Source organism: Nothobranchius furzeri, chromosome 19 (genome assembly GCF_043380555.1).
Source record: "Nothobranchius furzeri strain GRZ-AD chromosome 19, NfurGRZ-RIMD1, whole genome shotgun sequence".
NCBI lineage: Eukaryota > Metazoa > Chordata > Actinopteri > Cyprinodontiformes > Nothobranchiidae > Nothobranchius > Nothobranchius furzeri.
Window position 1 is genome coordinate 8,238,165 of NC_091759.1, and position 25,216 is coordinate 8,263,380.

A 25,216-nucleotide genomic window follows, 5' to 3' on the forward strand; every position below is an offset into this window, starting at 1 on the left:
CTTTGTTCGATTTTTTTGTCGGTTTTATATTTTAAACAAGATATTTCGTCATTTGTGTGATTAAAATGGTTCAGATGGATGTGAGAAACCTGTTTACAGTTTACGGCCACGCGCACGCGACACGGGAAAGGAGGAGTCGGCTTAGAGCTCCATGCTGATTGGACAATCGGGGCGCGGAAGTGACGTTCGTAGCGGCCGTTTCACCTTTAATTTAAAACCGGAACAAATAAGAACAGAGCGCAGTGGCTGTAAAGTGTTTTATCAGATGTATTTTTAGCTGTAAACATACCGTGTTTGTTAAAGTAAGGATTGTGAACCGGTCGCTGGTGATTTGTTTATCCCAACCGCAGCTGGAGGCGCAAAAGAAGTTTAGCATTAGCTAAACATCCATATTTTATTGTTTACTTTGTCCCAACAGGTGTGCGTTGTATTTATAAAGGTTTAAATTTGTGTTTTCACGTAGTTTGAGTTGCAATGAAGGGATCGCGTTTTGCCACGGAGAGGAGTAGAAGCAGCGGGGCGGCCGCGCTGCTGTGCCCGCTCCTCGGTGCGTGTCTCTGGTCTGCGGTGGTCGGATACAAGCCGGTGATTGTGGTTCACGGTTTGTTCGACAGCTCGGAGGATTTTAAAAACTTACAGCGGTTCATCAACGAGGTGAGTGGAGGAAAAGGTGGCTAGTGCATTTCTAGTAGATTACTGAGCAAAAATTAATTTTAATTAAAGAGTTTATTTCACGAGCTTAGCCCCCAAAACATTAAACAATAATGTTATTTAAAAGTAAAAGACAGTAAAAAAAAAACTTGATCCTTTAAAAAATTTAACATAGATTCATACTTTTTAAGTGTGATTATATAGATATAAATGTCTAATCTAGGCTTAATACATTTTTTGCTCTGACCGTCATATTATTATAATTTAAATAGGAAAATAGAACATTTCTTAAAACTTTTCTAATGCATTTCTTGTCGTTAGATGCACGTAGTGTTAGTAATACATATTTAGGTGGTGTTATGTAAAAGAAATGTTCCCAGTCCTGCTTTTCTACCCGAGTTCTTCATACATGTAGAAACAATCCATACAACTCCTCCTGTCTAATAAATGGTTAACATGTCTAATAAATGATTAATATACAGATCTGTCCTTTAAAGTCCACCTTTGTCAGTTAGAAGATGGAGGATCTTGAGTTTTGTTACTAACATCCAACCACCTTGTCTCTCCTGCAGTCTTATCCGGGGACAAACGTGACGGTCATCGACCTGTTTGACCGAAGCTCCAGCCTGCAGCCTATGTGGAAACAGGTGGAGGGATTCAAGGCAGCTATCTATCCCATAATGCAAAACGCAGCGGATGGAGTTCACCTTATCTGTTATTCTCAAGGCCAGTGAAAGCATTCCTGTGATTCACAGAACTCAGATAAATGTGGTGTTTGCTTCAGACTGAATGTACTCATGATATGTGGCTTTAGATCAGCTGTTTACAGACATTTAAATGTGTTTGTATGAAAGGAAGTGTGTTAATGTGTTGTTTAAATATCAATTTGCAATTCAAAATACAAGTATTCTCCGCCTGTTTTTGTTTAAACTGTTTACACTTATGATTATTGTTCTTTTTACTTGTGAAAGTAATATTTTTTCCCTGAAACTGTTTGTTCAATTGATTTCTGCACAAATACTGATTTCCCAATCAATACTTTTGATTGATGATTCTGTTGGGATTTCATGGATTCAATTCAATTGATCACAGCAGTTTTTCACAACTTCCTGTTTGGCCTGCCAGACTCGTCCACAACGTAAAAAGATCCACACTGTTGGACAAAAACATTATTACTTAGTAATATATAAGCCCAGTAGCAACAAAGCCAGGTCCCCATCAGTCCGTGATGTCAACGGGGCTAAAAGAGCTATTTTCTAACCCACTTTGCCTTAGACCCTGGATCGCACATACGTTGTACTGCAATTTAAATGAAAACTAATGATGAGTGTTTCGACCACGCCAGTCACGTATCTTAAGATTTATCAAGTTGTTAAAGTTTGTAATTAGTGTGACTACAAACCAGACCTCAGCACGTCGCATATGTGACGTCACCACATAATCTCCTCTCCCCTAGCGTAGCTGCTACTTACCACGTGGCCAGATTTATGATGGTCCTTTCCTCCTTAAGGAAGGATTTGAAGTTTGCTGAACTTGCAGCCATTTTGCCCTCTGTTTTTCTCCGTGTCTGGTGCGATGACGTCCTGGACTTATTTTCACACAAAACCTAAAATAGAGTTTCCCTTCGTTCAAAAAGAAGCTTGGTATCAAAAAGCCTCATTAAAATTAAATGTGAAATCCATGGAACATAACAAGTGGAATTTGAAAATAGCGTTTTTAGCCCCATTGACTTGCATTCCTTTTTTCGATCTTCCGGGGACCCATGGTCCGGAAGTAGATGGGCGTGACTTAGGCTCCCTATTATTCTCTGACTTTTACTTCCAACTTCCACCATGACTCCCAACAGAAAAAAACCCAAACCCTAACTTCTTCCTTTTCTTCTTGTGCTTTTTATGGATCGGTGAACTGAAAATGCTAACTGCTAGCTCAACAGCTAACAGCTGTAAAGCAGGTAAAGAGCGCCCCCTTGGACATTAAAGGGCCATTCCCATCTGTACCGGGTCGGCCCGGGCCGGGTAGCGTAGGTTGTTTACATATCTGGGTGGCCTGGTATTTTTCCGGGCCAACCAAGGCTCATTCTCAGCCCTCTTCTCGAGGGGGTCTGCTTCAGGCCGACCAGGGCCAACACACCCACTGCTGACAGCAAATTCACACCTTCCATTAGAGCAAGCCTCTGATTGGTGGGTAGAATCAGCCCACATGGACTTAAGGCAAGGATGTGTGGAATCAACCGGGCCAGGCTGGGGCCGACTGGGGCTACCCGGCCCGGGCCGACCCGGTACAGATGGGAATGGCCCATAAGAGGGCTGAGAATGAGCCTTGGTTGGCCCGGAAAAATACCAGGCCACCCAGATATGTAAACAACCTACGCTACCCGGCCCGGGCCGACCCGGTACAGATGGGAATGGCCCACTACTTGCTCTACTAAACTATCTAGTTTGGTGTTTGGTCAGCAGAGGGCTGCAGAGTGGTGTCAGATGTGAAACGGGTCAGGTTTCTAAACCAACAATCACTGAGATCGATGTTCAAGCTCTAGGTTAAAGTTTAAAAAACGATCTGCTATTACATGAATTTTGGTTCCATGTAATTACAGGTGGGCTGGTTTGCAGAGGGATCCTCTCCACACTGCCTGACCACAATGTCCACTCCTTCATCTCTCTGTCAGCGCCGCAGGCTGGACAGTACGGAGGTGGGTCTAAATATAAAACAACAAAACACACTTTTTTTTTCTTTCATTTACAAGAATTGAACAGGCCCATGCATGAAACAGAATTTCTTGAACATTTTTTTTAATCCATCTTCTTGAATAGCATCAGCATGTGGTCCGTCAGGAATAACCGTCCCCCTGAAACACACAATCACTGAGCAACATTTCTTTTCTCTTAGACACAGACTACTTTAGGATTTTCCCTCAGTTTGTGAAATCCAACCTCTACCACTTCTGTTACACCGGAGTTGGTCAACTAATATCCATCTGCAACTACTGGAACGGTGAGATTTCAGTGATGAGGCAGCAAAGATCAAGCTTCACATGAGTTTTGTGTTCATGACGGGTCATGTTCCTCCTCCTTGGTCCGCAGACCCTCATCACAGAGATCTGTACCTGAACAGCAGCGATTACTTGGCTTTGATCAACAGCGAGCGACCGAACCCTAATTCGACGGGTCAGGAAGCTAATTTCCATCAAAATGTGACAAAAGATGACGAACGTTTACCGATTACAGGCCTTTGTTTGTATAATTACCCCAAACTCTCGCCTGCAGAATGGAGGCGCAACTTCCTCAAAATCCAGAAGCTGGTGCTGATCGGTGGACCTGACGATGGAGTTATAACTCCGTGGCAGTCGAGGTGATTCGATTAGATTTGAACTATTTTTATTATGTTTTGTTGCACCCGTTCACATCTTTTACTGCTTTTTTTGTCCGTCTGACCCAGTGACTCTCACATGACGCTGACTCACTTCACTCCTCCGTTTTCTTGGTGTTTTACAGCCAGTTTGGATTTTACGACGACAACGAGACCGTTGTTGAGATGCAGCACCAAGAGGTGAGCAGCGATCAGACCCCAACGCTTTCCCCCTCGGCGTGGCGTGCAGCGGAGGAGCCGAGCGCTAACTTGTGTTTTGTTTCGTTTTCTCCCCTTCAGTTGTATCTAAGAGATGTTTTTGGTCTGAAGACGCTCGTGGCTCGAGGGGATCTGATCCTCTGCACAGTTCCTGGAGTCGAACACGTCTTGTGGCACTCGAATGAGACCGTGTTCCACGCGTGCATAGAGAAGTGGCTGATGTAGAGCGAACCACAAATTAACCCTTTTATAGGAAGATGAGTGAAATGAATCCTCGCTAGCATCAGTTAGTTTATTCTTGGGGATCTAGTCTTCTTTTCTAATTCTTTTTTTTTTTTTTTTACTTTTAAACCCATTTTTTTATTGTTTTGATGTATTTCTGCTCAGAGAAGTCAGATTGTTGCATTGGCGGTTTTAAACAGGGGCCTGGGCCCCTATAGAACCGGCCCTGGCCCCTGTTATGGCCCCTGTGCTGAAGAGATCGGATTTTTTTACCCCGCGCTGCCTCGGAGACGGGAACTAATGCGCTGCAGCTTTTCAAACGGAGCCTTTAGAGCGCAGCACACTCTGTGGACAGAACTGTTTACCCGGTGGATTTTTGAATAAAAGATTAAAAGTAGTTTAAATGGGACCCAAAGAAATTCTTGAGGACGGCTAACGGAAAAGACGCCAAGAGACGAAGGCAAGCAATACAGTTTATTTCCCTGACATCAGTGAATTTCCTTTGGCAAAATTGTGCACAAGCACAAAATTAGTCGTACGGCGGCGACAAAAAAGAATTTTGATATTGCCCTAATTTTTCCCTTTTTTTCTTGCGCCCCATGAAAAAATACTGGCCCCACTGTGGCCCCCCTGGAAAATTTGGCCTAGAACCACCCCTGGATTGTTGTCTTCATCTATCAGAAGTGATAAGATCTGAATCCTGACACCTCTTAAGACCCCAATCAGCACAAAGAAACAAAATTCAAAATTACTCTTGTTTAAATGTGGTTTTTAAAACATTGTTTTTATTCACCCAATGTTCTCCTGTGTCAGACTTTACGCTGTGCTGGCCCAAACAAGCCGCAGCTGTTCAGAAACCAGTGTCTCGCTGGGCTGCACCTGGTGGAGATGAATCAAGAATGACGTCTTTGAAAAAAATTTGACTAAATTTTCATGCATGACTCTCAGGGCTTCGCTGTTGCATTACAGGAGTTTAGAAACGTTGCAGCATGGCTTTCCTCTCCAAATAGAAGCAGAGTCGTTGCAGAACTCATCTCTGAATAAAATGTAGGTCAAATCTGGAAAATATGAAAAGAGTATTTTCAGGAATGTTGGGAGAAAGTCACCCTTCATTCACACTTAGCATATTTAATTGTATTTTTGTGCCGCGGCTCAGTGAAACACTGGCTAGACATCAAACTTCTGCTTTAATCGCTTATTATCAAGAGTATTATTGCAGTTCTGATGAAAAAATGTTAGAAATTGGATAAAACTTTAGAAAACTGACCTGCTACATTTAGCTGTTAATTCATTTTAAGGGAGATATTGCTGCGGGGTTAGGGGTTTGAAGCTGTGTGTTTATTTAGTCATGTGATTCACGACTGGTTGTTTGTTTAAGGGGTGAAGTGCTCTAGCTTTTATCAGAGCAAGAGAAATGTAATGATCTTTAATGATCTTAACAGCCTGAGTGAGTCATCTGGTATGAAAACATTGAAGTTGGAGAAAGCAGGCATCGTTTAGCGTATCGACTCTGACTCATTCAGTATGTTTGTGAGAAAATCTTTGATTTGCAGAAATCACCTCTAAAGGGAAGAGGCAAAGGAAGCATCTCGGCAGGAACAGCAAATGTCCTGCTTAGTTTGCCTTTAACAAAATTAAACATAAATCTCATTCTACAGTAACCTCTTTCTTAGCCAGTTTGTGCACCTTTTAGTTTGTATAAAGTTAATTTATTGATATTAGCAGTAACATTGTGTCTGGTTGACATATCTCCAAGTATCACCATGCAACACAACCGTGCCTGAACGACCTGTACAGATTTACTGTCCTGGTCATCTCGTGATGCAGCTATTTATATATTTGTAATCCCTCATTATTGAAACAGAAACCTGTTAGCGTGCATGTTCGAGCTGATGTTTATGCAGTACTGTGGAGTTGTTTTCCTTTTGCTTTTAGTAGATCGAGCCTTAAAATTTCCCCTGATGCCTCGTTTTCATGTTCATTAACAAAGTGCTGTCACACACTGCCTTTAGTCTGTGTTAAAAACAAAATAAAGGTGAGAATGGATGGCAGTGCTACATCGGTGTTTACGAAACACCGAAAGGTTGCTTATGTCATCTCATCTCCAACGATTCAGTAACTTTTTTTTTGTCAGAAAAAGGTTATTTTCTGTTTACATTCTTTTGGGTCATTTTGCTGCTTGTTTTAATGACATATATATATATATATATATATATATATATATATATATATATATATATATATATATATATATATATATATATATATATAATGTGTGTGTGTCAAAAAGAAAAAATGGAAATGTTTCTGTGTGCTAGAACAGGAAAGTAAGTGATCAATGCATGTATTGCACAATGAGAAGGGATATTGCAAAGATGGGACATAGCTGTTTTATTTTAGTGTTGATGTATATTTGACTTCATCAATAATAGGCTGAACTGATGTTTTGCTCTGTTTAGGTTTTATTGTACAGTTATTTTAAATAATGAAGCTTTTAAAAACTAAAAAATATTTTGACAGTTTCTACAATTTGTCTGGCTAATTCAAAATGTCAGCAGTCATTCAATGAATTAAAAAAAATATTTGAACATCAAAATGTGTTGTTTTAATCAATAATTGACTTCATTTATAACAATAATTAAATTTGATTAACTTTTTTGAAGCTATGACAAAGTATTTTGTGTAAAAATAAATGGAGTTCGGTTTGATTTACACCAGTTTATTTTAACTTAGTCCTTAAAGTAATTACTTTTGCCAGATAAGTCGAACAAAGATCCAGCAAAGGGTCGAGATGAAAGTAAACAGCATTTCCCAGCATGCTTTGCGTCCCCGGAAAGATTGAGCCAGCTCACCGGATATCTGTTCGCGGCGCCCCGTGAAGGCCCTTTTCCGTCTCAGAGAAGTGTGGTACACTACGGCAGACACTAGTGAGTCCACTTTTTGACATTTACTCGATTTAAATGTATTTTTTATAGGTAGAACCGCGCATTTGAAAGAGATCCGAAGTTACTTCATTTGATAAATCAACGCAAAGTGCGTCGCTTAAGCCGAATGTTAGATTTATTCCCTTTGAATGTTGCCGCATTAGCGTGTGGCTAGCTTATTAGCACATGTGTCTGCGGCATGTTACATTTAATGCATCATTTTACCAAGAGACGTGGTTGACTCATTTTAATTTTTCTCTTCACTTCCGAATTCGCGATCAAAAATGACCAAAATGCATCAATTGCGAGCATTAGCTCGTTAGCTTAAATTCACAGACGTTCACGTGAAACAGGCTTCTGCTTCGGCCTTTGCTGTTAGGTCTCATTTATCTGGCTTTTTGACATTAATTTAGCTAAATTTAAGTGATGTTCTTGTGAGAGAGATGCTGGTGTGTTTTAAAGTGTCTTTGGAACTCGTAGGACTGGAAGGCGTTACATAAATACAGACCATGTATCACTTATTTACTGTAGGCAATTATCTGTTTCTAGTACTTTTACAGCATTCAGTATTTTACCGCACTATTACTATTGGCTTGTCTTAAGTGATTGATATTCCAAAGATCTAAGTTTTTCTTGTCAACAGTGACTGAGTGGGAGACTGCCCCGGCCGTGGCTGAGACCCCTGAAATCAAACTCTTTGGCAAGTGGAGCACAGATGACGTCCAGATCAATGACATCTCCCTGCAGGTTGGCTTTAGGGCTTCTTGTTTATGTGGGATTAAAAATGGATCATTACAATTTTGGTCAATATTAAAATTACTGTTTAGCATTAAAGCGAGGCTAGAGTCACATCTTGGTACTGACCCGTTGTCCTGGTGTGCTAGAGTGCTCGCAGAGGAAACGTCTTTGCTTATTCATTGGCTGTAGTCTCATGTGGCCCAGTCAATCACCAGCTCAGATACACGCCCTACCCCCAACCATCCTTTTCGGGTGTGTTTAAATAAAAATCTTCCTCTCCTGCAGGACTACATTGCTGTGAAAGAGAAGTATGCCAAGTACCTTCCACACTCTGGAGGACGTTATGCTGCCAAGCGCTTCAGGAAGGCACAGTGCCCCATCGTGGAGCGTCTGACCAACTCCATGATGATGCACGGCCGCAACAACGGCAAGAAACTGATGACCGTGCGCATCGTCAAGCACGCCTTCGAGATCATCCACCTGTTGACTGGAGAGGTACTGATGCGCAGTGGGAACATTAGATATCGTGGAGTAACCATTAAGTTACTTTCTTTGGGGTGTGTAGGTGTTGTGTTGAAAAATGCATCCCTGTTGGAAGTGCCATGACATTGGAAGAAAATGGGCTGTGTTTAGATTGCTTTATAATAAATTTTATTATTTTTCAACAGAATCCTCTTCAGGTTTTGGTTAATGCCATCATCAACAGTGGACCCCGTGAAGACTCCACCCGTATTGGACGTGCTGGTACCGTCAGGAGGCAGGCTGTGGACGTGTCTCCTCTCCGCAGAGTCAACCAGGTAACACAAGTTCTTTATAAACCCTTTTTTTTTTGTTCAAAATAAGTACGATAAATACGTATGCAATCACTTACTGATGTATACACGGGGTAAACGAGGCTAGAGTCACGCCTGGTCATGACTTGTTGGCTTGGTGTGCTAGAGCACTCGGAGAGAAAATGTCTTTGCTTATTCGTTGGCTGTAGTCTGTCGTGGCCCAGCCAATCACAATATGAGACACATTCTACTGTTGGTGAGTCCCCTAAACCAGTAAACCCATGAATGTTTCACCTCCGGTGTGTTTTCCTACAGGCCATCTGGCTGTTGTGCACAGGAGCAAGAGAAGCTGCGTTCAGGAACATTAAGACCATCGCCGAGTGTCTGGCTGATGAGCTGATCAACGCCGCCAAGGTGAAGTTAATCCAGAGTGAATTTGATTCAACCTGGAATGTGAATAATCCCGTGTTTGAAATGTACTAAAGTTGAATCTGTATCTCCAGGGTTCATCTAACTCCTACGCCATCAAGAAGAAGGACGAGTTGGAGAGAGTTGCTAAGTCCAACCGTTAAACATTTTCCCTTTCTAACAAAACAAATAAAATTGAAGAAATTTCACTTAAGTCATCAGTTTGCCTTTATTAATAACTACAAAGTCTCACTGGGAAGCAAAAACATCTGATTCTATTTATACCATCTCTAGAAAAACTACTACACGTGGAAAACCGGTGTTTGGAGCTCAAACCAGAACACAAAATGCATTCTGGGTAATTTTAAAACTTGTTCAGGTCACTTTCTTGGTCTGTTTGAATTTGGCAAACAATTTAAAATGCTTTAAAACTTCATTTATACTGCTCTTACTGCATCTTTGTGCCCAACAGGTACTGCATTGTTTAGGAGTGAAACCTGCAGAAAATGGTGGTTTTTAAAAACTAGTGAACGAACTTCAGTTTTGTAACGCCACAGTTGGGTCAGGGTCAAAGAACACATCAGTTTCCTGAATGTAAACTCCTCTTTACCTTGTAATCAGTTTAAAAGCCACACGATAAAACATTTCAGAAATATGTATGTTTTCTGTTGATGAGGAGGCAGAGAGACGACAGGGATGCTCCCAGTTTGGAGGCTTCGCTGCAGGCCGTCGGCAGGAGGGTGTAGTCCTGGAGCTTCTGGAAGGCCTGCAGAGTTCAGAGGAAACATTTGACTCGTGCAGACTCAGAAGTGGCTGCAACAGGCGTGTAAAGGGGCGAGTGGGAGTCACGGCTGGAACACTAACATCCTACAAAATCAGTGTTTTTAAACAAAAACAATTTTAGAAAAAATAAGGTGAAGAGTGCAGTTTAAGAAAAAACTCAGAACTTGAGTTTATTTCGTAAATAATTTTCTTTTTTAAAAGCCAGAGTTGATAAGATCCACAAGAAACCACCAAGTTGTAATTTTATCTGTTAAAAACATTTTTAAACAGTTTAATCCTGTAATGCCTTTAATGGGGACTACCAATGAAAATTATTTCTTGTATTAATGTTCATTAATGCACACGGTCCATCAGAAGCTAGACTAATGAAATTTCACAAGTAGGACTTCAATAAAAGGCGTCCTTGTGACTGAATACCTATTAGCCTAATAACACTTTTCTGTTATTCTAAATTTTTAGAGTTTTAAAGAGCAAGTCACCCCCAAATCAATTTTTTCTGATAAACTATATTAATGCGTGTAATCGTGCTGTAGACACGTGTAGTCAATAGTTATGCACTTAAGTTAACATTTACATTTTCAGCCTAAAACTGTCAGTGTTGTGCCATTGTCTGGTAAAAACTGCGCTGCAGTTAAATTTAAATCTGCCATCATTATTGGCTAAGAGGTCCCCTAGAATGTTAGCTGGTTCGATATGATGTCACAATGTCGTTGTGAGCCTGTGTGTGTGTATTTGTTGGCGGCTCCTCCCCCTCGATCTGCTAGGCAACAGCATTTGTTGCATTTTTCAAACAGGAAGTGGGAGTTGAGTAAAACTGATGGGGTGACTTGCTCTTTAACAAATGAAGACAAAAGCTTCTGGAATCAGAAGGAACTGACAGCGGAGCAGCTCTTTTGACAAACATCGCGTTAAACGACAAACTAAAGCATCCAACCGAGGGCTGTAATGGGTTAAAGCAGCTGTACTCACAGAGACGCTCTCCGGACATTCCTCTGCAGGCCTGTGCAGCAGGAAGTCCCGCTTGGATGGGCCTTTTATGTAGATGCAGTTAGATGCAGATTCTTCTGGGACAGGGAGAACTTCGTAGTGGTGATCGGTCAGCTGTTCCATCATCTGACACCATAAAGAAACACCCAGCATCAGAATCTGGACTCGGCGAATGGGCTTGGTCACAAATATCAGAAATCAGACCAGTCTTCCAGAAATGTCTAAATAGTTACTGCCCGCTGGATGCAAGGCATCAGACTTTTTCAGTTTCACAACATTTTGGGGGCTTGTTTGTTGAAAAAGAGGTTCAGCGTCATTTAATAAATGGATTAAACTATTGAATTTGTCTAAGTAGCTTATTAAAGATGAGGACAGTGATTTTCACATTTCGACTGAGGGAGTAAAACCACTCCTGAACTTAGCAGGATCACAACAAAGGATGACTTACTCTCAGGGTCTTCTTGGCTCCATCACTACTGCTCATGATGATGGTATCTGGACCCCCCATGGAGCAGACGTTCCTCAGTCGGGCTCCACCACAGACGGGTACAGTGGACACAGCAAAGTCCTGAACAGATGGAGGTGGAGCCAAAATGACTACATCTGGTTTTACTGCAGAAACCCCAGAGAGGCTTCACTTTACCAAGTGTCACAAAGCCATAACTGAACAATGAAACACACTTCTGCACCACAATCATTGTTCCCTCAAGAAAATGCTTCTTTAGAGGGTTAATTGTGAATATTCTAGGTGAGGTTTCATGAAAACTGACTTTTTTTCTCTTTAAATAAACAAGAATACAAAAAACTGACCACCTTCCTCTTCGATCACTTCTTCTGGATGTGCTGCATCTAAAAGAACTCATTCAGCAATGTGTGTGTGTGTGTGTGTGTGTGTGTGTGTGTGTGTGTGTGTGTAAGAGCACTTAAGAGAAGTGAGGGAATCAATACTTCTGGGTGGGTCTCATCAGGCCAGGGGTGTGTGTGTGTGAGCGTGTTCATCACCAATAACCTTGTTCATCACCGTTTCACAGACATGAATTCCCAGAATGCAATAGGGCAAACGACCGCCTGATCCCTCTAGCAGCTTTGTTGGCTTGGTTTTCTTTTTTTTTTCGAGGAAAACGTTCCTGGAACCGACGCTTGTCGTCTCTCAGGCTGACCGTGTTGATATAAAACCTTTCACGTCTGATGAGGTGCTGGCTTGTTTCATTCTAAAATGTTTTAGTTTTTTTCGATTGCTAAAACTCAAAAAGCAAAAATGAGGCACACTTTTCACAACCTCTACTTCTGTTCCCAATCGCTTGACTCAATTTATCACTACTTAAGATTTCCTTATCATGTTAGAACTTAGATTTTCCTCCTTTACACTCTGATGTCAATTTCACATCACCTTGCTGTCAAAACAACACACAATTTTCAGGTTTACACACACTTTCCACATAAATTCTCAAAGCTTCAATCAACAACACACAAATATTAGAATCTCTAAACTTTCGGGTCTGGCGAGCAATTTGCAATCAGGGACTGCAGCATAAAAGCAAGTTTCCACAAGGCTACCCAGGTATATGAGTGGTTTCAGGACCACCCACTGTTTTCCATTTTATACCTTCCACCTTATTCCACCTTCCTCAATCCCATTGAGGAGTTTTTCTCAGCCTGGAGGTGGAAGGTGTACGAAAGGAATCCACAGAGCCAGGTCCCACTGCTTCAAGCCATGGAGGAGGCTAGTAGAGATGTGGCCTTTGAGGCCTGTCGGGGCTTCACGAGGCACTCGAGGCAGTACTTCCAGCGCTGTATGGACCAGGAGGACATCGCCTGTGATGTTGATGAGGCCCTCTGGCCAGACAGAGATCGGAGGCATGATGCCCCATGATTATGCTTGAATGGGAGGGGAGGGGGGTGAAGTGTAAAAATAAAATGTTTTGTCTAAAATTTGTGTGATGTCTGTTTGTCTATGAGAGAAGTGGGCATTGTAACAGATTCAGTGTGTAATTCATTGTGTTCCATTTAGACAATTGTGTTTTCAGTTTTGCTCTTCAGTGTTCTTTCCATGCTTGGTAGTGTTCACCCAAAGGCTACTTGTGTTTAAGCAATGAATGGTGTGTGTGTGTCATGTGAAAATGTGGCTGTGTTTACCAAATGAAAACACATGTTCCATTTTGGGAACGTTACGATATGTGAAGGCAGGGTTTTGTTGCAAAGGGAAGCCACGGTTTAGGAATTTGTGTGTTATGTTTGGGGTTTTGTGTGTGCAGTTTTGAAAAACGCGTTTTAGCAATAAAAAAAACTGTAAAAACACATTTCATCCTTTGAATGTGGCCGTAGATGTGAGAGGAGAAAGGGAAGCGAGTGGGAGGAAGATCAGAGTGGGTTGTTGATTTTTTGAAGTTTTCCCAGATTGTCAATGAATACACCAAGAAAGCTAAAAACTATGAAAATGCAAGCTAGCATATTAAATTGTTAGGAATGATGGCCGAAAAGTTGTCAACAACCGGCTGAAAACGTGAAACTGAACCCTCAGGATCAAGCACTGCACGTTCCTGTATTCTGGAGGCGGGGCTTGTGAGGAGAAAGGGGGTTGGACCTTTGGATTGTGTAGATTCAAAAAGTAGCTTTTTCAAGAACTCTCACCTTTAGGGATGGGTACCTTTGACATTTGAATCGATTCGGTACTAATTCCTGGTACCTAGGAATCGATACCGGTACTTAACTGTACCAATTTTAGATACTTTTGAGTGTTTAATATTTTAATTCTCTTTTATAATTAAATACATATTTTTCTCAATATATAACCATATTTGATAAATATCATGATTAATAACATACAGCTGTTTGTATTTTAACATCGTCCTTGTAGTTTTATAAGCTGATAATTAAACTGAAGCAAACATCTTTACTGTGAACTAAATTTACTGTGCATCTTCATTCCTTTTGCCGTCCTTTTTCATTTGATTTTTCCTACTGGGAAGTTAGAATTTCCGAGGAGAAAGCGAACGCACCATTAGCTCATAACAATGGTGGCAATGGAAGCTAACTTATCAAGCTAACGTTATCTTTAACAGTTTATTTAGCTGCTGGAGCAGATTAAAACGATGATGCCTCACACTTAGATCGATGTCGCTGGTTTCATCTTCACCCAGTCACCCGTCACATTTAGTAAAGTGAAGCCAATCTTTAGAGCGCGTTCATGTTCTTCTAGTCGAAAATTCGGAGTTCCGAGGAGAAAGCGAACATACCATTAGCGAAACAGAAGCTAACATATCAAGCTAACGTTATTTACCTACCGGAGCAGGTTAAGATGAGGATGTCTCACTTAGATCGTTGTCGCTGGTTTCATCATCATCCAGTTACCCATCACATTTAGTGAAGTGGACCCAAGCTTTAGCCTGCGTTCTTTCTACCATGCTGCTCTGTTTACAACTGGCTCGCAGCGACCGACGACATGACGCTCTTGCGCATGCGCAGCTGTCTAGTCAAGTTCTCGCTATGAAGGACGGGTACCGAAACGAGGCACCGTTTCAAATGACGTGAATCGGTGCTCGGTCGGCACTATGAAATTCGGTCGGTACCTTAAAAAGTACCGAATTCGGTACCCATCGCTACTCACCTTACCTTTAAATAAAACATGTGTGATGCTAATAGTTTTGGAGTCAGGTGGTTTAGAAGTTTCTGATGAACTAAAACCAAATGTAGATTTTTGCATTCAAATACCAGTCAGATGCTTCACATAGGTTTTAGAGTACATTATCTCTCTATTATTTACAAGTAAGTAAGTAAATGTTATTTATATAGTACTTATCAGACATAGAATCACAAAGTGCTTCACATAGATCAAAACTAAATAAGTCATTAAATCATAAACAGAATAACATCAGAAAAATTTGAGTTAAAAATAAGAAAATAAATGATTTAGGGTAAAAGCAGCTTTAAATTAAAGGGTCTTTAGCTGTTTTTTAAAAGTGTCCGGACTGTCAATGCTGCGTAAGGATAAAGGAAGATCATTCCAGAGTCGGAGTGCAACAGTCTGTAAGGAGCAATCATCTCGACTTTTGTATCTGGTCTTTGGAACTTCTAGAAGGTTTTGGTGTGTGGACCTGAGGGTACGGGTTGGAGCACAAGGCTTTAACAGTTCAGTAATATCGGGAGGAGCTTGACCTTGTAGAGCATTGAAAGTTATAGTCAGGATTCTAAAATGAACTCTAAAGTTAACGGGTAACCAGTGCACAGACATTAGAATAGGAGTGATGTGTGCTCTTCTGTTTGCTCCAGTTAGGAGCCTCGCTGCAGAGTTCTGGACCAACTGAAGGAGGTCAAGTGCTTTTTTGTTAAAATACAGGTGCTGGCCAGTAAATTAGAATATCATCAAAAGGTTGAAAATATTTCAGTAATTCCATTCAAAACGTGAAACTTGTACATTATATTCATGCAATGCACACAGACCAATGTATTTCCGATGTTTATTACGTTTAATTTTGATATTTATAGGTGACAACCAATGAAAACATCAAATCTGGTATCTCAGAAAATTAGAATATTCTAAAGGCCAATGAAAAAATGTTTGTTTCTCTAATGTTGGCCAACTGAAAAGAATGAACATGAAAAGAATGTGCATGTATAGCACTCAATACTTAGTCGGGGCTCCTTTTGCCTCAATAACTGCAGTAATGCGGTGTGGCATGGACTCGATCAGTCTGTGGCACTGCTCAGGTGTTATGAGAGCCCAGGTTGCTCTGATAGTCGTCTTCAGCTCCTCTGCATTGTTGGGTCTAGCGTATTGCATCCTCCGCTTCACAATACCCCATAGATTTTCTATGGGGTTAAGGTCAGGCGAGTTTGCTGGCCAGTCAAGGACAGGGATACCATGGTCCTTGAACCAGGTGCTGGTGGTTTTGGCACTGTGTGCAGGTGCCAAGTCCTGTTGAAAGGTGAAGTCTGCATCCCCATAAAGTTGGTCAGCAGCAGGAAGCATGAAGTGCTCTAAAACTTCCTGGTAGACGGCTGCATTGACCCTGGACCTCAGGAAACAGTGGGCCAACACCGGCAGATGACATGGCACCCCACACCATCACTGACGGTGGAAACTTTACACTGGACCTCATGCAACGTGGATTCTGTGCTTCTCCGCTCTTCCTCCAGACTCTGGGTCCTTGATTTCCAAAGGAAATGCAGAACTTGCTTTCATCAGAAAACATAACTTTGGACCACTCAGCATCAGTCCAGTCCTTTTTGTCCTTGGCCCAGGCGAGACGCTTCTTGCGCTGTTTCTTGTTCAGGAGTGGCTTGACACACGGAATGCGACACCTGAATCCCATGTCTTTCATGAGTCTCCTCGTGGTGGTTCTTGAAGCGCTGACTCCAGCTGCAGTCCACTCTTTGTGGATCTCCCCCACATTTTTGAATGGGTTTGTCGTCACAATTCTCTGCAGGGTGCGGTTATCCCTAGAGCTTGTACACTTTTTTCTACCACATTTTTTCCGTCCCTTCGCCTGTCTGTTAATGTGCTTGGACACAGAGCTCTGCGAACAGCCAGCTTCTTTAGCAATCACCTTTTGTGTCTTGCCCTCCTTGTGCAAGGTGTCAATGATTGTCTTTTGGACAGCTGTTAAGTCAGAAGTCTTCCCCATGATTGTGGTGCCTTCAAAACAAGACTGAGGGACCTTTTAAAGGCCTTTGCAGGTGTTTTGAGTAAATCAGCTGATTAGAGTGGCAGCAGGTGTCTTCTATATTCAGCCTTTTCAGAATATTCTAATTTTTTGAGATACCAAATTTGGAGTTTTCATTAGTTGTCACTTATGAATATCAAATTTAAATGTAATGAACATTGGAAATACATTGGTCTGTGTGCATTGCATGAATATAATGTACAAGTTTCACGTTTTGAATGGAATTACTGAAATATTTTCAACCTTTTGATGATATTCTAATTTACTGGCCAGCACCTGTATTCGGCTTACTTGCACTCCTTTTGTGGCCCCAAAAAAGATTAAAAATGACAAAAGAAAATAGTTGTGCTGGACTCAATCCGTCTCCTATAGAGCCGCCATCGGCTACTGAGGACTTGGGTGAGATGGGAGCCGTTTGGGACCTCTTCAGAAAACACTCATTCGACTGTTATATTTTTAAAAACGCCACTTTAACTTATTTTTTAAAATAAAATAAAATAAAATTGAATACCTGAACACAGCTTTATATTTCGTAATTTATATGGACTGTGATTGATCCTTTTTGTAAAACAAAGTTGTGATCCAGGGTTGGTTTTTATTACATAACTCTAGTATTGCATTCTAAATATGTGTTTATTTTTAGTTTCCAAATTCTCACTAGAAAAAGCAGGCCTAGACAATACTACGTCACACTTTTTTTATTAATCTCCTCAAACGTTAACTCAAAGACCACACAAACGTCATTGAAATGTTTTATTGTGTGTAAAAAGAAATGTGTCTCCAACCATCTAAAATTATCATTGGGGTGAAAATCCGTCATAAGAATAAGTCACTTTAACCACGGAACATGTTCGATTTATTCATTTAAAAAAAAAAACATGCAATCCTTAAAAATGTGACTAGTCAAATCTAGACTAGCATTCTCTCAAATCTCATCTGAAATTAGATTATGTAGGGTTTGGTAAATTGAGTGCTTTAAGAGTTCAATATATATATATAGACTCTGGCATCGGAGGGCTGTAGAATACCGTGGCACTGACCCTTCAGTCCAGAGATGTCTTGGGTCACGATAGATGGATGGAACCGCGCGTCTCTGGTGGACTCTTAAGGAGTCTAAACATAATCAGCTCGTTCTGCAGGAACTGTTTGCTTTATCAGCTTCGCAGGTGCAAAAAGGTTTTGACGACGTGTCAAAAGCTTTAGGGGTTAAAGAGGATTTTGCTTCAGGTGGCCGGTCTGAAGCTTTTCTCTAGAACTAAGGGAAAACCCGAGTAATCTGGTTTTAATGTTCTCATGTTATGGTTGTGTAGCCAACCAGAGGCTGACAAGTTTGAGGAATATTACCAAGAATCTCAGAAACACACTTTCTTTGATACTGGAGGCTTTGATCTGGGTAAAGGTTATTTACAGTATGTGAAGAGTGTGTTACAGTAATCTAGTCAGGAGGAGATAAAGGCATGGATAACTATTTCAAGTTCCTGTTTTGACACCAACCTTCGCAGTTTGGAGATATTTTTTAAATGATAAAAACAGTTTCGGACCAACGTTTCTGAGTGACCTTCAAGAGACATTGATTGGTCAAGAACAACACCCAAATTCCCTAAGTTTGTCTTGACGGCAGAGGATAAATGACCAAGTTTTATACTAATCAGGGGAACCATGTTCTCAGGGGCAATAATCAGACATTCAGTCTTTTCAGAGTTTAACTGAAGGAAGTTATCTTCCAGCCAGCTGGTGACAGCTGATAGACACCAGTAATTCAGACAGTTTATAGAACTCAGAATCCTTAAAGGAGCAGTACAGCTGAATATCATCTGCATATAGGTGATAAGAGACATTATGAAAAGAATCAAGTATCTGTCCAAGAGGGTGTATGTATAGCAGAAACAACCGTGAGTGGACCCAAAACAGAGCCTTGGGGTACCCCACAGAACAGATCAGTAGAACCTGACATGATTTGGTTTCTACAGACACTGTAACTTCTGTTAGAAAGGCATGATCTAAACCAGTCTAGAACAGTTCCAGAGATCCCCACCGAGTCACCAAGTCTGTTCATTAAGGTGCTGTGATCAACAGTCAAAAGCTGCAGAGAGATCTAATAATACTAACACTGTGAATTCCCCCTTGTCTGCAGCCATCATGATGTCACTGGAAACTTTAAGCAAAGCTGTTTCTGTTAAATGCTTTTTACGAATACTAGACTGGAATTTATCAAAACTGTTGTGTAGCTCCAGAAAAGTAATCAGTTGATCTGCCACAACCTTTTCCACTATTTTAGAGATAAAGGGTAATTTAGAAATGGGTCTGTAATTTTTAGGCTGAGATGAGTCCAAACTTGTTTTTTTAAAGAAGGTTAAATAACTGCATGTTTGAAAACAGATGGTAAGGAGCCAGATTGTAGGGATAAATTAATTAAATCTACAATGCACGAGTCAATTTGGTCAAACATCCTGATTAACAAGGTAGTAGGAATGAAATCAGCAGGGCAACTGAGCAAGCAACTGAGTTTATAAGATACTATTTTGTCTTCTTACCCTGAACGTGTCTGCTAACACCTCCGCCCCTCTTCGGTTGGTGTGGGACGAAATCCCGACAAAGAACTCCCTTCCTGTGAAGAGGACGTCGCTGCCTTCCAGGGTGGCGCCTCCAGAGTCTCCTTGTTCTCCGCCCATCTCCACCACAGTCAAGCTGAGCTCTGACATCACCCTCCTAACCGCCTCCACCTGAAGGAGGACACCAACGGGAAATATCAGCATCAGTAGAAGCCTCATCGTGTAATTTGACGTTGAGTGGATTTACTTCTGTATGTGAAACGGTGCATAAAAGGCAAATCATCACAGAAAGAATACACTGTAAAATCTGATTTGTTCCGCTTAGTGGAAAAAAGCATGTAAACTGATTGCACTTAAAATAATAAATACACATCACTAGGTAATTATGTGTTCTAATACCTAGAAAGAAAATCTAAACTTGAACACAACTTACTTTAACTAAGTCAAACTAGCACAGAGTACTTAGAAATCTGTTTACTGGACTAGTTCTGATTTGCAGTAGTTAAGTGTAAGCAAAATTTTCAGTTCACTGTACTAGTTTGTTTTATTTATAGTTACTTACATTTAAGTGTATTTTACTTTGTAAACATTTGTAGCTTCAACACAGATTACCTTGTGCCGTGTACTTATTTTAAGTGTAGTCAAAAATGGATGCTCTTTTTTTTTTTAGATTGATCTTTGTATATTTTTTTTTACATTTATCTTGTTTATGATTATTTTGTGTTTATGTATGACTAAAAAGGTTTTAATTCTTTACTGTTTGTAGTTCAGGTGTTTGATGTTCCAAAACGATCCATCTGGAAACACACATTGCAAATTAGCTTAGCTTATAAATGCTATTAGGTGCCGTAGATGTTTATAATTTGAAGAGGCGTGTGTTTTATTTATAAGCATTTTTATTGGCTGCACAAAGACGAGTTTTAATGTTTTCATCAGGGAACTTTAACAGCTTCAGACTGGGTGTGATTCTCATGATGAACACTAGATGGCACCAATCACTACACGTTGCTCCTTTATGCAACCAAATACTGCATTTAAAGTGATGTTATCGGTGCATATTAAAATTACTTGGTTGTATTTAAATACATTATTGTGAAGAATTTTGTTTGGAGGAGGTTTTGATAAAGAAATGCTAACTTTTTTTAACAACAATCCAAATAATAAAGACAATAATTTCTCTGATGATGTTAATATTTCACAGTGTTCATTTTGATCTGATGTTTAACAGTTTTGACCAAATTAAACAGTTTAATCAACTAATTGGAGAAAATATTTCGTAAATGTAGTTTTACTCTCATTCACGTCTGAAATCTTGAACGCAAATTTTGACTAATTCTGAATAATTGAAACATTTTGGGGGTAAATAAACTTGTGGAATTACACATCATAAAACAAAAAATATTTCCTGGAAAAATGTACTTAAACCAACCTAAATACGGGTAAAACAACATCAATTGGAATTTATATCACATGACAATTAAAAAAAACTGCTAATGGGTGGAGAATGTTTTGTGACTCCATCTTGATGCTCTGGAAGAAACACCAGATTAAGAGACCTATTGAAGTATTAGGGGCACAGAAACCAGTTCCTAAAGCCATTTTGTGCTGTGCCGTTACCTCACTGCGTCTCTGCTGCTTGAAGGGCCTGGTGATGAGGGCCGTGTCCCCCTGGATCACTGCCACATCCTCTATCCTCCAGCTTTCTGGCAGCTCAGGGTCAGGGGGGATTTCAATCAGCTGCATGCCGACCTTCTGCCTCAGCGCTCCTGTCAGGCAGCCGAACTGACGCTGGGCTTTGGCTAGGTCCACCGTGGTCTCCCCATTCTCACGACCTTCTCCCACCGCTTTCCCAAAGGTCTCTGGAATGCTCCGCACCACAGCGTGGGTGAAGCAGCCATAAGGGCACATATTTGCCATGACTTCACTAATGATACGAATGAGAAAACGTCAATGATGTTTAAAACTGAGCTCTAAACAAAGATGTGAGATGCAGGAGGGTGGAGAGCATCTTCGCTAATTGGATCACTTCTCCATCTGAATACAACAAGAGGAGGAACCCAAATCTCAATCTGAAACAGAGATTACAAGATATCAGAACACTTGCCAGTCGTAAACATTACAACTTCACAGAAAAAATGGTACAAAAACAAAAAGATATGTTAAAAAAAACTATCTCAGGGAATTCTGCAGTAATACAAAGCTTGTCCAGATGAAAGCAGCATTATTTATTGTTAGATTGTAACAGATTATAGATAAATCTGCAGACTATTTCAGATTTAGGACAACTGCTTTCTATTCATCCTTCCTGCAAACTAACAGTCGTCTCCCACTGAGAGGCTGCAGAGAGGGACATGGATTCTCTCCACACAGGATGTTCCCTTCTTATGCAACAAGTCCCAGGCTTTGATATTCAATCAATTTATGAAGATAAAAACATAGAACTCACTTAGAAAGAAGTTTAGGTAAAGTTACTGCATTCATCTGGATGTGTTCCCTTTAAAACTCAACAGCATCTTTTGCAGAATTTTCTCCAATCAGCCCAGTCTCCTTTTGTTTGGGTTTATCCGGCTGTAGTCATCAGATTAAACCTCACCCAAACACGCACCGCCCCAACAGTTCAACGCTCTTTCCAAAATACTTCTTGTGATGATGTTACGCATCTTTTCAAAGAGCAAACCATCACCAAAAATACACACAAATAGCACAAATAACAAATAAAACAAAGATATATGGTAAACCTACCTGTTTAATGTGTCGTATTAACGCGTTTTGACTCCGTTTCATTTAATTTCCACGCCTGCGTCGTTCCCGTTTACTCTCTTGCCTGTTTTTTTCTGACCAACAACCTCCGAGTAAAGATGGCGACTCTAAAACGTTTCCTTTTCCGGTTTGGATCTTCACAACAAAATCAAAGTTAAAATTTACATGTTTCTCGCACATTACATTTTAGTCTATTAAATTCAACTTTTAAAAACAACGTGGGTTCTTATAATAATATATTATTGGCACCTAAATGTGAGTCTTTAACACTTATTAGGAGAGTCTGACAAGCGTTGTGTTTTCACCTTTTGAAGTTTCATATTTGCGCATCCGGTTTGTTTCGTGTATTTAGTCAAACTTCACCGGCTCCTCTCTACAACCCCATCCCCCACACGTCCTGCCCGCTTTTAATCAGTATTGATTAGTTGTCGCCATTGCTGTTGTTTTCAATGAAAACATTGTTAGCTGCTTTATCTTATCTATTAATTTATTTGTTTTGGTTTTTGAACATTTCACTAATAATTATAAAAATTTGGCGGCCCCAGGCATACACAAATTAAGCGATTGCATGGGGCCCACACTACCTTGGGTCCCCCCCCCCCCCCCCCCAAAGAGCAGCAAAGATGACATGAGAAAAAATATTTTATTATCTTTAAACAATAAAAACTAAATGATATTACACAAGGAAAATATGTAAATAATACTTTCTATATTGCCATTTGGTTTCAGTGTGGTAATTACACATTTTACACATTTAGTCCAAATTTTAAGAGTAAACAACAGTAAACTTTACTTTTTTACTATAATTTCAGTGTTTGGTAGTACTTTCAAATATTTGTACCACACTCAGACAACACTGCATTTGGAAATACAAAATAACTTGAGCATTTTTGTTGGTTTCTCACTTCTGTAAAGTTCTAATTAATAGCCATAAAAACACAGAAAGTATGTAAGCTGCTTACAAATGATGCTAATGATAGTGGATGTGTTACACACATAGTATTGCCTAGGAAGGATGAATCCTCAGGTGCTGACTTGTTGGTTTGGAGGGCCCAAACGGAAATCCTGCTTGTGGCCCCACAGAGGCTTGGGCCGGCCCTGATAATAATTAGAAATCAAGTTACTTTAAACCAGAAAAAATTCTGGGATAATAGTTATATTTTAATTAACATTAGCAAACTGATAAGTGGAAGTTAATGTACCAGAAAAACAAGAAAAGGTGTTAAATGTTCAGAGATTCAACACACCTTATTCTAACTAGAAAATAAATCCCAAAATATACAAAAAGTCTTAATTTATAAGCTATAAATGAAAAAGAATAAAATAGGATTCAAAATGCAATACTCAGATACTCACATAGGTCTGGTAAAAATCAACCAAAATGACAAATTCAAGACGTTAAGCAACATTCTTCTGAAAAACCTAAATTAAAAGTGAATTTATTCTTCTAACATCATAAGTTTACATAAAGGGACAACAAATAACAAATAAAACAAAAAGAGGCATGGAATTACTCAAACATTAGGTGATTTAGTCTTTTTTCCTTAGGTTTAGGTTTCTCTCAGCAAATCATCACTTTAACCAAACTTGCAGCCTTTTTTTATTAAACAGAATTAAAGACAGATTTGTGTTTTCAGAGGCTTGGGAGCTCTCCTCTGTCATCATAAAGGATGTCAGATGTCTAAGGTTCATCCAAGAGCAATCAATGTGGATTAAGTGCTGGTTTATAAAAGCATCTCTGTTATTGTTTGTGACATGGCAAAAAAATAATCTGGCTTTTCCTGAAAAGTGGGTCAAATGATGCAGGGACGGAGGGTAATCAGGTTACCTCGTCTGCAGAGATGGCATGAAATCTGTCCACAATTATTGTGTTTAATGTTTTCTTCACTGATGTTTTATAGATCTGGATGATGTTTTTGTTTACAGAATAAGAAAGCTGCACCATATGTCCTTCTAGTGACCAGATTGAGCTACTGCAACATGCAGGAAGAGGTGGTGAGGGGTGGAAATGAGGAGGGGGAGAGACTCAGACAGAAATCTGAGGTGGATGTGACGACGGTCGGAGTATGGGAGGCAGAGACAGGATTAAAGAATACCATCTGTCCACTGATCCTGTAGCCTGCACACAAAACTCAGCATCTGTCAGGAAAACAACAATCTACTAACTCACTAATCTAACATTTAAAGGGAGAAATCTGAAACATCCAAACCAATCAATCGCTTAGACACAATGTTTGAAAAATAGCTTAAAATTCATCCCGTTAATGTTTAAAAAACATTTAACATTTTCAGGGACTGTTTAAGTCATCGGATAGTAAACAGCTTGCTGAGTCTGAGCCTGCTTAGCTCTGTCCATCACAAGACCGCTGTCAGCAGACCGGCCTGCCTGCTGCCCTCACGTCTCCCATTAAAGCCTGCAGGATAATTCAGTTAAAGCGCCTCACTGACCCGCTGTCCTAAACACGCTGACTTCTCCTCCCTCTGAGTATCTACTGGCTCTTTCTGCTGAATTTAGCGTCAGACTTTTCACTTCAGTTGAGAAACGTCTCGTTTTGTATTGATTGTGATGCAAATAAATGGCAGTAACTCAAACTGAAACTGTGAAAAGAGCAAATGTAAGGAATTTAGGGAATTTTAAAAAAGACACACGAGGTGCTCATTTAGGTTTAAATTAAATGATCTGACATTTACGTTTGCATAAAAAAAATTCTGATTGCTTTCCATATCATTTGGGTCATTATTTGAGTACTAATTTTAAAAAATTCACCTTCAAATTTAAGCTTTTAAGTCAGAACAAATTTAATTCAGAAATACCTAAAAAGTGTAGAAAACATGATAAATACATGTTTACATTTGAAATGACAAAAATACAAAATTATTCTGCATTAATTATTCCTAAAACAAAGTATTGAACAAGTATCACTCATGCACAAAAGTGCAGTGGTTTACATGTGTGTGTTTTACACAAACTGATACTTTTGTTGCATAATTCACTTTATGAATAGAATGAGTCCAGCATTACCAGTTTTATTGGTAACGCGGCTCCCCTAATTACTAAGTACTTACATGGTAATTACACAGTAAGTTAAAGTGTATTACTGTGTAATTAAAGCATATAATTGTAATAAAGTGTAATTATTGTTTAAAGCAGTATTTATTGGGAGTGATTAATAAAAATAAAAACTAGAACT

At 40.0% G+C, this 25,216-nt stretch overlaps 3 protein-coding genes and 2 non-coding genes across 6 annotated transcripts; 4 read left to right on the forward strand and 1 right to left on the reverse strand.

Moving 5' to 3' along the window:
• The first annotated feature begins 242 nt into the window (after positions 1-242).
• Positions 243-4,582, forward strand: ppt2b (palmitoyl-protein thioesterase 2b). Of its 2 annotated transcripts, none has more exons than XM_015973507.3 (8): positions 243-654; positions 1,224-1,377; positions 3,245-3,340; positions 3,538-3,642; positions 3,732-3,815; positions 3,915-3,999; positions 4,143-4,197; positions 4,297-4,582. In XM_015973507.3, the coding sequence occupies exons 1-8, from the start codon at positions 475-477 to the stop codon at positions 4,438-4,440; spliced, it is 903 nt and encodes a 300-aa protein (XP_015828993.3). In that variant the 5' UTR covers positions 243-474; the 3' UTR covers positions 4,441-4,582. The 2 variants fall into 2 exon arrangements, with proteins under 2 accessions (XP_015828993.3, XP_070403700.1); XM_070547599.1 differs by having other exon boundaries at positions 4,087-4,197; positions 4,297-4,512.
• A 2,669-nt stretch (positions 4,583-7,251) lies between these two features.
• rps5 (ribosomal protein S5) lies at positions 7,252-9,489 on the forward strand. Its single transcript, XM_015973505.3, has 6 exons — positions 7,252-7,364; positions 8,005-8,108; positions 8,385-8,594; positions 8,768-8,896; positions 9,188-9,286; positions 9,376-9,489. Coding segments are annotated over exons 1-6 (612 nt in total). The 5' UTR covers positions 7,252-7,363; the 3' UTR covers positions 9,445-9,489.
• LOC129164663 (small nucleolar RNA SNORA3/SNORA45 family) lies at positions 8,195-8,327 on the forward strand. Its single transcript, XR_008564187.2, has one exon. It is a non-coding gene; the product is annotated as a small nucleolar RNA SNORA3/SNORA45 family (small nucleolar RNA).
• On the forward strand, positions 8,989-9,120 carry LOC129164664 (small nucleolar RNA SNORA3/SNORA45 family). The gene has a single exon (XR_008564188.1). It is a non-coding gene; the product is annotated as a small nucleolar RNA SNORA3/SNORA45 family (small nucleolar RNA).
• A 1-nt stretch (position 9,490) lies between the features above and the next one.
• ddah2 (DDAH family member 2, ADMA-independent) lies at positions 9,491-22,134 on the reverse strand. The gene is made up of 6 exons (XM_015973503.3): positions 22,008-22,134; positions 20,883-21,334; positions 19,248-19,436; positions 11,499-11,618; positions 11,033-11,176; positions 9,491-10,046 (listed from the first exon to the last, which is right to left on the reverse strand). Exons 2-6 carry the CDS (start codon positions 21,180-21,182, stop codon positions 9,927-9,929), a joined length of 873 nt encoding a protein of 290 aa, XP_015828989.1. The 5' UTR covers positions 21,183-21,334; positions 22,008-22,134; the 3' UTR covers positions 9,491-9,926.
• Positions 22,135-25,216: the final 3,082 nt, after the last annotated feature.

Coding starts and splice junctions, on each gene's coding strand:
- ppt2b (XM_015973507.3), top strand. CDS start 475: ATGAAGGGATCGCGTTTTGCCACGGAGAGGAGTAGAAGCAGCGGGGCG. Junction 3,643..3,731: donor CATCTGCAACTACTGGAACG/GTGAGATTTCAG, acceptor CTTGGTCCGCAG/ACCCTCATCACAGAGATCTG. Junction 4,198..4,296: donor TTGAGATGCAGCACCAAGAG/GTGAGCAGCGAT, acceptor TCTCCCCTTCAG/TTGTATCTAAGAGATGTTTT.
- rps5 (XM_015973505.3), top strand. Junction 8,109..8,384: donor TCAATGACATCTCCCTGCAG/GTTGGCTTTAGG, acceptor CCTCTCCTGCAG/GACTACATTGCTGTGAAAGA. Junction 9,287..9,375: donor AGCTGATCAACGCCGCCAAG/GTGAAGTTAATC, acceptor CTGTATCTCCAG/GGTTCATCTAACTCCTACGC.
- ddah2 (XM_015973503.3), bottom strand. CDS start 21,182: ATGGCAAATATGTGCCCTTATGGCTGCTTCACCCACGCTGTGGTGCGG. Junction 11,177..11,498: donor GAGCCAAGAAGACCCTGAGA/GTAAGTCATCCT, acceptor TTATGGTGTCAG/ATGATGGAACAGCTGACCGA. Junction 10,047..11,032: donor AATGTCCGGAGAGCGTCTCT/GTGAGTACAGCT, acceptor TGAACTCTGCAG/GCCTTCCAGAAGCTCCAGGA.